The sequence below is a fragment of the Neomonachus schauinslandi genome, chromosome 2 (assembly GCF_002201575.2).
Source record: "Neomonachus schauinslandi chromosome 2, ASM220157v2, whole genome shotgun sequence".
In the NCBI taxonomy this organism is placed as follows: domain Eukaryota; kingdom Metazoa; phylum Chordata; class Mammalia; order Carnivora; family Phocidae; genus Neomonachus; species Neomonachus schauinslandi.
The window spans coordinates 36,095,090-36,107,612 of NC_058404.1; the positions used below are offsets into that span (position 1 = coordinate 36,095,090).

Consider the following 12,523-nt stretch of genomic DNA (forward strand, 5'->3'; position numbering starts at 1 on the left):
ACTCATCAAACTCAACACCCAAAAAACAAAAAATCCTTTTAGGAAATGGGCAGAAGACATGAACAGACATTTCTCCAAAGAAGACATACAAATGGCACATGAAAAAATGCTCCACATCACTAGTCATCAGGGAAATAGAAATCAAAACCACAATGAGATACCACCTCAAACCTGTCAGAATGGCTGAAATTAACAACTCAGGAAACAAGAGCTGTTGGCCAGGATGCAGAGAAAGGGAAACCCTCCTACACTGCTGGTGGGAATGTAAACTGGTGCACTCTGGAAGATAGTATGGAGGTTCCTCAAAAAGTGAAAAATAGAGCTACCCTACAACCCAGCAATTGCACTACTTGGTATTTATCCAAAAGATACAAACATAGTGATTTGAAGGGGCACCTACACCCTAATGTTTCTAGCAGCAATGTCTGCAACAGCCAAAACATGGAAAGAGCCCAGATGTCCACTGACAGATGAATGGATAAAAAAGATGTGAAATATATATATATTTGTATATATTCCACTATATATAGTGGAATATTACTCGGCCATCAAAAAGAATGAAATCTTGCCATTTGCAACAATGTGGGTGTAACTAGAGACTATTAGGCAAAGCAAAATAAGTTAGTCAGGGGGACAAATACCATATGATTTTACTCAGATATGGAATTTAAGAAACAAAACATGAACATAAGGGAAGGGAAGGGAAAACAAGATGAAAACAGAGAGGGAGAAAAACCATAAGAGACTCTTAAGTATAGGAAACAAACTCAGGGTTGCTGGAGGGGAGGTGGGTGAGGGGATGGGGTCACTGGGTGATGGACATTTAGGAGGGCACTTGATGGAATGAGCACTGGGTGTTATATGCAACTGATGAATCACTAAATTCTACCTCTAAAACTAATAATACACTATATGTTAATTAAACTGAATTTAAATAAAAAATTAAAAAATTAATCATGTCCTGATATTTGAATAATATTTCAAAGTTCTTTTCAGTCAACACTTTAATAACCCACTGATTTCATGCATCCAGTATGGCTCTTGCTGTCAATCTGGCTCTTGTTCCTTGATAGGTGATCTCTTGTAGATTTCAGAATTTTCTATTCACTGTCATTTTCAATTTCAGATTTGCTTTTCCTTTAATGCCCCGTTTTTAACATATGGTCCTTTCTAAGGTCATTTTCTTATTTTTTAAGTCAAGAGAAACTTTCCTATTATCCCTTTAAATATTTCCTTCTATTTTAATTTTTCTCTTCTTCTGGAAATGCTCTTATCTGGATAATGACAGTTCTATTCTTCTATCTCAATTTTATTATTTTATTTTTTCTTTTTTATTCTTTCCTGGGAGAGTTTGTCAAGCTGATATTACAAGTTGCTAATTCATTAAGTAGTATATAACCATCCTGCTCTTTTCCCATCTATTATGACTTATTTCTTGTTCACTTGGTTCTTTTTAAAGATTATTTGTTACTGTTATATTCTGCAAATAACTTCCTTTAGTTTTTGGGATAGCCAAACAATTTCAAAGTGAATTTATAAACATGCTTTTGACATATATTAAAGCAAAATTATAGTTAATGTGGGGTGTGGCTGTATTTTAATGTTTTTAACTATCATGTGGGCTAGGATCTGTGAAAAAGAATGACTGTAGACTCCAAAAATCAAACTGTTGCTGCTCCTCATAAAGGCAGAATGCAGTTAGGTCTAATTAAAGTAGTAAAAACTAGGGGCTGCAGGAAAACTAGTGCGTCAATAATAATTTGGGATATTAAAGATGATTGTTAGGAAGAGTCTGTATTTGACAAGAGATTGTACTGGGATCTTCTGCATTCAACAGCTGTCCCATAATGGTTTATTGAACCAACTTAATTTATAAAAGTCACAGTGTTTGCCACAGTTTTTTATTTTATTTTTTCAAATATAAGCATTTCACCTGTTTGGATGATACGTAAGTGCCATAGGAGGAGACTCACTGCTAGCAGTAACTTGAGCATTTTTATCTTTGTTCTTTCTCCTCGTTGCAACTAGAAATTACTTCAGAGATGGTTGGTCTAAGTACAAGATACAAACGAAAGCCTCAACCAGGCACCACCCTAATCTGAGAATTGAAAATGTCAGTCTTGGGCGCCTGGGTGGCTCAGTTGGTTAAGCGACTGCCTTCGGCTCAGGTCATGATATTCGAATCCCCGGATCGAGTCCCGCATCTTGGGCTCCCTGCTCCTGCAGGGAGTCTGCTTCTCCCTCTAACTCTCCCTCCTCTCATGTGCTCTCTCTCTCATTCTCTCTCTCTCAAATAAATAAAATCTTAAAAAAAGAAAAGAAAATGTCAGTCTTTCCTTCCTTAACGATAAGCCCAATGTGTGTGGCTGTTGACAGTTTGTCCTCGAGCTCTCCCTGGTCGGCTCGCCGGCGCAGGGCGCCGGTTACCGAGCTAAGCTACCTCCAGGGACAGCAGAGCGAGCGGAGAGCCCTCGGCTTTCTCGCGGCGCCGCCCGGCGCTTCCCTCTCCGGGTGCGCACCTGCCGCGCTCAGCCGTCCTGCGCGAGCTGCGCCTCCACCTTCCCGAACGCTTCAACTGCTGTTACAACGCCAGCCCGGCTCCAAAAGAGTGGAGCCATGTTCCTTCTTCTGGTCCTTCTCACCCGGCTTGGAGAGCTGCACTCAGGCTCGGGTAAGTCCAGATACTTGTTACCGCTTGCCATCCAGGCTTGCGGGGGGAGGAGGGGACTGTGTTCGCTTAGGGGACTGTATTCTTTGGTCCAGGCCCCAGACCCAGACCTTATCCCAGCCCCGCGCTCTCCCTACCCACTTTCTTCTTGCCGTTCGCTTCGGCGTCCGTGGCCAAAAAAGCAGAGGCAGCCTCCAGGCAGAAAATCTTTTCACGTCTCTGGGCTGGTATTCTTGTCTGTAAAATGGACAAAAATGAAATAATGGGGTCTTTTCCACAAACAAAATTCTGCTATTCTAGAAATAATTGCATCGCCATAAAGAACCTATTTGTCAATGATTTCCTAATTTGGTGACTGCTATCCTCCACCTGCTCTACTGAAAATTGCAGATCACTCTTGTAGTCAGTATTCTGTATCTTTCCCTGCAAATGATCCCATTTTCTTGCTGTACCTGTGTTTCTCTTTTGCACACCTCTTTTACAATACCATAGTTAGTTATTCAGTATTACCGAGCCAAACGGTCCAACTGCTTAACCGGGGATCTCTCTCTCTGTCTCTTCCTCTATGTGTGTGTGTCTGTCTGTGTGTAGAGATTGAGAGACAGAGAGAAAATAAAGACTTGACATCTTGACAAGGGCCAAGAAATTTGTGGGTAAGGACGACCAGACCAGAAACACAGTGGAAAGGAAGGGTAGATACATAAATTATACCAAAAAATATTGGGTAATGTAGAGAAACAAATGAGGGATTGGATTTAGAAATGGATAATGTAGGATTGTAGGTATCAAAATAACTTTGCTTATTTTTATTTTAGGTTCTCATAAAACATTTCTGCAGACCACAGTTCCTGAGAAGATTTCATCGTCTGATGCAAAAGGAAATCCAGAAAATAATGTAATTGGGAAATATTTTTATATCTTAAATTGTGTTAAGTTGCCTTTAATATCAAGACCAAAATTGCTGAATGGAGGCAGGAACAGAATTCTTTGAGGCAGAGCTGATAGCTGGAACTGGGTTCACAACAAGGAGCAATTTGAAGTGTAGGAATATGTGTGCCTCTGTATGTGTGTGTTTCTGTTGAGGTCAAGGATTTTACGGATAGGATCCACCAGGGCCAGGACGAGGGAGAAGCAGACAAAGTGCTTGACTCAGGCAGAAAATTTAAGGGAATAGCAAAAAACGAATTCCCCCAGGACCAAGATAAAGGTATGGCCGGTGGGGTGAGTCAGGGTCAGACACTGTCTTTCTTTAAAACTTGATAACTTGTTCATCATGGATTTTTTTTGCACTAATTTTGATTGTCTAAAATATTGTATTGAAATAGTATTCTTTTTGTTTTTTTGATTATTGAATTTTCTGGTCCCCTACTCCTAGCCCTCATGATTTCCTCCAGCTACTTGCCTCAGCTTTCAGAGTCCCTGAGGAGCTAGCTGAAAGATAATCTGTTAATTAGCTTGTAGAGGAGCCTGCATATTATCCTTCTCTAATTCCCCAGAAAAATCTACTTCTCACATGGTTCCTTCTACTATAGGATAATCTAATGCTAGTCATAATTATGGGTCTCCAAATTAATTTTTTTCTTTTTCGTGGTTTTTAAAAACCTTCCTTCTGTGTTTTATATAAGGATACACTGTATCAGGTTTCTCCTTCCCTTGTTACCCCTAGTTCTCTGAAGGTAACCTCTCCTTCCCATATTCTATTTCTTTACATTTTCTTCCTGTAGTAGCTGGGTTTCATTTACCACCCACACCCCAAGCCCCACCCACCACCCACCAAGTGAATTCTTAGTCATGCAAAGTATATGAGTGCTACTCCAGCTTTTTTTTTTTTTCTGATTGGAAAGAAGGGGCTCCGCTGGACTTCTTATTTAGTTTCCTTCTTCCTGAAATGAATAATACCAACCCTCTCTCTCTATTATTGATCACTGAGGATATGATCTTTGAGTTCCCCACTTGTCCAATCTCTAGCATGTTTAAAAAGTCATTTAATAATATGAAAGTTTAGTGTGTTTCTTTTAACTATAACAATTTTAAAAGCTTCCTTTTAATATTTTTGCAACAGAAAATTATTCTTAATGTGGGATGTGTTTGTATTTTAATATATTCAATATAATATGAGGGCGGACCTGCAAAAGTAAGAATGCCTAGGAGGCACATAGAGACCTCCCAGATTTAAGAAATAAGAACATGGGTACCTAATTAATTTTGAATTATTTCTAATTGCCTATGCATATGTACATAAAGATAAAAAAGAGGTATTGCATGGGCATACTAAATAATTTTAAATACTAAAAATTATTTGTTGTTCATCTGAAACAAATTGTAAGTATTGTTGTCTAAGAAAAGAGGTGGAATTGAAACATAAGAAAAGCATTTATTTGGGGTCTCAGAATCGCATTTCAAGAAGCACAGATTCAGTAGCAACCCAAATTGTGTCCCCACAGGGAACAAAAAAAAGAGGTTTTTAAAACAAAAGAGAGTGCTCCTATATGTTGTTGACAAAGAATTTTGGTTAGTGTTGGTGGCAGAAAACTAATCTTGGCTGACTATAACTGGTTGCTAAGACAATCACTAAGGAAAGTCTCTTCCTATAGCAAATGCTTGATCTGAGTTGTTGGAATATCTGCAGTTTGGCCCAGTTCACAGCCTTGGCCTAGTGCAAAAGTTCATGGTTCCACCCTGTGAAGACATGCATAAATCCCTTTTCTTTATGGCCTCCTGGATCCATTTTAAAACCCCTTGACATAAGTGACTCCATTTCATTTCACCTTTCACAGTATCTAAATTATGTACCTCTTTCTTGAATTGTATTTCCCTGATGATTTGACTTGCCTTATCAATTTCTTGTTTTACAGAATTTGCTTATAAAACTCCTTGCAATTATTCCATTTATATTGTAACATAGTTTCTACAGTGGTCACATATAATTTATTTCATTCTTTTTCCCAATGAACATTTAGTGGTTAAAAAAAAAAAAAAAAACAACACTGGTCATTAGCATTGTGAAGTTAACAACTCTCATCATTGTCCTTAGCTTGCTTTTGCATTCTTCACCATTATGTTGTATTTCTTTATCAACAGTCTTTTAAAATGTTGTTCATTGGCAAAACCAGAATATTTTCATCAAATTTTATTGTCTTCTTCAACACTACACAGGATGACTCTACTTCTTCCCATGCTGGAAAACTATTTAGTAACATCCAGATAAAAGAACTGAATTCTTCAAGGTATTAAAATATTTCGAAAGATAGAGCAAGTGCAATACTAATTATCCACTTCAAGTTGGAATTTCTTTTCTTGTTCATAAGAAATGTTTACCCTTTTGAGAACAGACTTGACACCAGAGGGATACATTTTGAGGACAGGGCTCAGTTCTTTCTTCAACACAATTTTATACAATGGAACATTTCAAGAACACTGTTTGCTCTTCTTCCAGTTTGCAAAATCCTATTGCTAAAGAGGTAACTCTGAAAAAGAAATACATAGGCCTCACTTTGCAAGATTATGTAAAAAGTCAACAAGAATATTTTGGGCCTTGTTTTAGAATTAAAGCATGATTTCAGTGCTTTAAATAAACCGATGATTCTCCCAACTGCACTTGTTCAAGAGAGCCAACGGGTTTAGTGAATGCAAGAGAATTGAAGAATACTGAACATCAGCAAAATCATAAAAATCTTTTAATCACTCACTTCAAACAGCTTAGATGATGAAGCAAGAAAGCAATAGCTTGACAATAATCTCACTGTCGAGAGAAAGGACATCAGGTGCTCTTTGATATGGCAAGGACAGCCAACACCTTCTTAGAATTATTCATGCTTTGCTTCAGTTTCTTTTTTTTCTTTCTCTTTTAAAAAAAATTATTTTTGTAAGAGAAAGAGAGAGAGAGAATGAGCATGGGAGAGAGCATGAGTTGGGGGGAGGGGCAGAGGGAGAAGCAGACTGCCGGCCAAGCAGGGAGCCTGATGAGGGACTCAATCCCAGGACCCTGGGATCATGACCAGAGCTGAAGGTAGACGCTTATCTGACTGAGCCACCCAGGTGCCCTGCGTCAGTTTCAAATTAACATTTTCTGCATATTTATACAAACACCCACAAAAATTTGTACTTATATTACCTCCACAAAAGCAGTATAATTTTTCTTATTAACTCAATAAGGGAGTCTCTACACAAGTTTGCTGTTGTCTCTGAAGTCTTATTTGGAAGGGATTTTACTTTCAAATAGCCTTATAAGCAGGCTCTGTTCTCATGAGAAAAATGTTATGCAAGCAAAGAAAACATTTTTTCTGCATTGTGATTACTTGTACCTGGGGCTGTGCCCTAACAATTGACATGTGTAGATCTCTGATGACTTATGTAATTGCAAGAGAAGCCATTACATTCTTTAATTATCACAGTGGATTTCAACTGGGCACCTGAAATTTTGCTTGCAATTTTGGAATCAGAAAATAATTCTGGTAATTGTACATTCAAATAGTCATCTAAGTAGAAAGACTGATGTGCAAAACCATTAGTGTCTGTTGCAATTCTTATATCTTTTGAATTTTTCTCAATCCAAAAAATTTGTTGTATCACCTTCTTTGGTACTATATGAGGAAATCACTCATCTCTTTTGCATAGCTGTTGGTGTATGTGGGTTTATATTTGACTTTCCACCATTTTTGATGTTAAATGAACAATTGCATACTGTACAAAGAGCTTCAAAAGGACTTTTTCTATACAGTTGGCAAACTGTATAGAATTTTGGCATTTAGGATTTAAATATACACAAAAATAGATAATAGTCCAAAATATTTCAAAAAGAATTGAAAATATTGAGTTTGATAATCTCACAGCTGTGTCGGTGAATCTGTCACAAGTCCAAACTCATAGCTAATCATTAATGAATTGAACCATTGAGAGGGCTGCAAACTTGTAAAATAAACAATAAACTTGATATGAAATATCAATATTTTATGATATAAAATAAACACTGAACTTGATATGTGATTCAAAAAAATAATGAGCTTCCAGTTTGCCTGTAAGGGCCAGTTGTAAACACAGTCTTCTCGAACAAACCCAGAGCTAATCTCACCTAAGATTTTGGGAAGGCTCGTGTTCAGGGATTAGTGGCCTTTCAGAAGGGAGAGTGTTTAGGTATGGACATGCTCTCAGCTGTGTTAATATACTTGGTGGAGTAAGGCTCTTGTTGATCACATCCTCAGTGGAGTGAGGCATTTACTGATGCTTCCCTAGCGCCTAGGGCTGTCACTGATTTGCTGACTCCAGAAGCTAGTTATTTGAGTGTGGCTGTTGGTGATTGGCTGATTTTCTGATTGTGCGTTCTGACCAGTTCTCTCTAACAGTGGTTAACTGTTCATCACTTGGGACTTTGGCCAGAGAAAGCCTTTCCCTTTCTTGAATATGAAAAATAAGTATTTTTAATTCTCAGTCTCTCCTTTTGGATTTCCCTCAGATAAGCCTACATGGAGAGTTGAGAGATCATATAGGTCTTTCTTTCTTTTTTTTTTTTTTTAAGATTTTATTTATTTATTTGAGAGACAGAATGAGAGAGAGAGCACATGAGAGGGGGGAGGGTCAGAGGGAGAAGCAGACTCCCTGCTGAGCAGGGAGTCCAATGTGGGACTCGATCCTGGGACTCCAGGATCATGACCTGAGCCGAAGGCAGTCGCTCAACCAACTGAGCCACCCAGGCGCCCTATTTCTGAAGGTATGATTTTTGGCTTGTGTCGCCATTTAAATGATTTAAACACCAGCTATTGTGGTGGAAAAGAGGTCTGACTATGAAAGTTTTGTAATTTATTGAAAAAAGCTGAATATAGAATATTTTGGGTGTTCTGACAAGGTCAGTACAGGGCATAGGATAAAAATTGTTAAATTAAGGACACGTCCATATGTACAAGATGCCTGGCAACTCACACACCAAGATCTATTTAGGAATGAAAAAGAAATAATTTACTTGCACATTTCTGAGTGTCCTAAATGACTTTTTTGAGTTAGATAAAGGAATTAAAGGCAGCTGAGGCCTGTTGCAAATCCTCACATGATTTGATCAAATATAACACTCATTACTATCTGTTACACAAAAAAAGAGGCCCACTTAGTTTAGTGGGCAAAGAAAGAAGTAATACTAATTGCTTTTCCTTTTATTCTTTCTTCCGTGGTTTCTGGGCTGAAAAATATTATGGTACAAACATTTTGCCCTAGAAACTTATATTAATAACAAATTGTGATTCCTCTTAAAGCCCAAATTGACTGAGCCAAGGCTATTTAAGGGAAAATTGGAACAGTAAGGTAGAGTCTCAGGGTATTCTCCAACATACCAAATGTATGCCACCTGAAGCTGCTCTTTACAACCCCTTGGAACTTGATTATTATTAATATTCTTTGGTGTTCATGTCCTAGTATCTTATGGGGGTGGTGTAGTGTTTTCATGTTGCTTGGTTTTACTTACATAATAATGTTTGCGTACTTTTTCCCACCACAACCACCAGACTCCTAGTTCTATTTTAGATGAATTTTGTGAATGATGGTGGTATACATAATTCCTTCCAGAAGAACAACCAAAATGAACAATATGAAAAATCTTTTTCATCATTCCTGCAACTACAAGTTTTACTAATAGAGCAAACTAAAGGAGGCATGTCCACAAATAAAATATGACCCAGAATATCTTTGAGTTCCTCACATCCCCCCAACCACCCTGCCCCCACATAAAGCAGTGAAGGTGGGAAATTCATTAATTTCTGCTTAATTAGGAAGAATTATCACTGTGCTGCAGAATGTCCTCCAATTCATTCCAGAAGTCATGTAATATGTTCTTAAGTCAGTTTCTGTGATGAATTTGATTCAAATTTAGTGTTTTTGAAATACTACATTGAGGATTTTTTGGATCTCAGGCGCTGATGTATACTATGCTCCTCCAATTTCATACCACACTATGATTAATGGTTCTATCCAGCCCCTTATTATTATATTTTTTCCCTTATTCCTAGTCCCCATTCCCATTTCCCTCTTCCATCCAATGATAACCATACCTGTGTACTTGATATATTTCTTTATATCTGTATATATATGAGATGTCCTTCAAGAGTCCTACTTCTTGATGTGCACCCTGTATAATTCCCTCCTCTTGAGGATCAGTGAGACCTGTAAATATGATAGGGTGGTCACTGCATTGATTAATTTATGTTTTTGAGACTCCATCACAGCTTTCTGGAGTGTTCCTCCACCTGACCCCAAAGAAAACACAAACTGCCATGCTGTGAACTGCCTATGCGGACCTCGTGGTAGAGGAACCATTGGGAGCATCTTTGAGCGGAAAGCAACCTTGGCATCCTTCCCTTTAACCCCTGACAAGTCATTGATCTTTTCACTGTCTCCATAGTTTTACCTTTTCCAGAATGTCATATAGTTGGACTCATCCAATAAATAGCCTTTTAAGATTGGCTTCTTCCACTTAGTAATATTCACTTAAGTTTCCTCCATGTCTTCTCATGGCTTGTTAGCTCATTTCTTTTTAATGCTGAATAATATTCCGTTTTGGGGATGTACCACAGTTGATCCATTCAATTACCAATAACATCTTGTTTGCTTGAAAATTTTGGCAATTATGAATAAAGCTGCAACAAACATCTATGTGCAGGTTTTTGTGTGTTTTTTTGTTTTCATCTTTGGGTAAACACCAAGGATTGTGATCGTTGGATCATATGATAAGAGTATGTTTAATTTTATAGGAAACTGCCAGACTTCTTCTAAAATGGCTGTACTATTTTGTGTTCCTGCCAGCAATGAAAGAGAGTTCTTGTTGCTCCACATCCTTGCTAGAATTTGGTGTTGTCAGGATTCTGGATTTTGGCCATTGTAATAGGCATGTAGTGGTATCTCATTGTTTTAATTTCACTATTCACTAATAACTTATGATGTGGAATATCTTTTCATATGCTTATCTGCCATTTGTATATCTTTGGTGAGGTATCTGGTTCTTTTGCCCATTTTTAATGGGGTTGTTCATTTGAATTATAAGAGTTCTTTCTATGTTTTGGATAACAGTCCCTTATCAGATGTATCTTTTGCAAATATCCCTCCCAATCTGTGGCTTATTTTCTCGTTGTCTCAGAATTTAATCAATTAATTTCAATTTATTAATCTTTTATTTCTTCCTAATTGCTATTTGCATTTCATTTAAGATATTTTGGCTACTGCAGGGTTATATAATATATCCCAGTGTTTTTGTGTAGGAGCTTTATATTCCTTTCGACATTTAGTCTGTGATCTATCTGGATTTGTTTTTTCTATCATGAGATAGAGAAGTCAAAGTTCATTGTCTTTTCCATATGGATACTGAGCAGCATGTATGGAAGGGCATTTATCCTCCTCAGATTATAAAGGTAACTTTACTGAAGATCAGATAAATATATATTTGTGGCTCTTTCAGGATTCTTTATTCTGTGCCATTGGATTGCTCTTCAAAACTTTGGCCCATATTTCACTGCCCTAATTACTGTAGCTTTATAAGTCAATACAGGTTGGTGTAGGCACTCCTACTTTTTTTTTTTTCATATTCTTGTCTTGACTATTCTAAGTTCAATCAACTTGTTCATATCCACAAATGACCTGCTATGATTTTACCGAGTTTGCCTGAATCTACAGATCAATTTAGGGAAAATTGAACAATATTGAGTCTTCCAATTCATGTACATGGTATATCTTTCCATATATTTTAGGTTTTCTTTCAATAAGTCTTAGTTTTTAGTGTAGATGTCTTGAAAATCTTTTGTTAAGTTTATTCTCAGGTTTTTTGGACATATTTTAATGCTGTGATAAATGGTGTTGTTTCTTTATGTTAATTTTCTAATTGCTACTTATATATGAATACAAGCTGGGTTATCAAAAGTTGATGAGGCTTGTTTTATTATCCTTCATGTGATCTATTTTGATAAATGTTATATGTGCACTTGAATATTTCTTTTTCAGTGATTGCATGTAGTGTTGCATATAAGTCAGATAAGTTTAGTTGATAGTGCTGTCCAAATCTTTGTAGCCTTACTGATATTTCTCTTGGGTCCCTAATGTAACTGATATAATTATAAAATCTCCACATATACTTTTGAATTGTATATAATTTTTTTTTTAGTTCCATCAATTTTTGTTTTATATATTTTGGAGATAGAATATTAAATGTGTAAAATGTTTAAGATTGTAGCATTTTAACTTTTAATTGATGCTTTTATCACTGTAAAATGTCCCTCTTTCTTTCTTTTTTTTTTTTAAAGATTTATTTATTTATTTGAGACAGCGAGAATGAGAGAGAGTACATGAGGGGGGGAGGGTGAGAGGGAGAAGCAGGCTCCTCGCTGAGCAGGGAGCCCGATGCGGGACTCGATCCCGGGACTCCAGGAACATGACCTGAGCCGAAGGCAGTTGCTTAACCAACTGAGCCACCCAGGCGCCCCCCCCCCTTTATTTCTTGTAATTAATTTTGAATTATATTATATATTGCTTGCTATTTTTTTCAAATATTTTTTACTGTAATCAACAATAAAAAACAGATTTTTAAAGCATAGTCTCTGTATACCTATACAGATACTTGTGTATGGATAAGTGAGTATATCGCTTAAGCAAAAGTTTCATGAAAAATATTCTTGATCTTACTTACAAAGCACATGTGATGCACTTTGATAATTTCTTTCTGTTGGAAAATAAGGGTGTTTGTAACCTACTAACTACATAATCTGCAGTTTAAAAAATCCTGATCTAGACTACCATCCAGTGGTGGTTGTTTGAGTTCTTGTAGACGGTCCACATAATCATACATACAATCATACATATATACATATCAACCATAATGTTGTCAGT

General features: G+C 37.1%; 1 protein-coding gene across 1 annotated transcript in view; it reads left to right on the top strand.

Annotated features, from left to right (window-relative positions):
- Positions 1-1,641: 1,641 nt before the first annotated feature.
- LOC110573135 (disintegrin and metalloproteinase domain-containing protein 5-like) overlaps positions 1,642-12,523 on the top strand; it is a 145,658-nt gene continuing 134,776 nt past the window's right edge. Inside the window, exons 1-3 of the mRNA XM_021681556.1 lie at positions 1,642-1,713; positions 2,377-2,671; positions 3,484-3,563. Coding sequence (XP_021537231.1) covers positions 1,642-1,713; positions 2,377-2,671; positions 3,484-3,563 — 447 coding nt within the window. The remainder of the gene's footprint in view (positions 1,714-2,376; positions 2,672-3,483; positions 3,564-12,523) is intronic.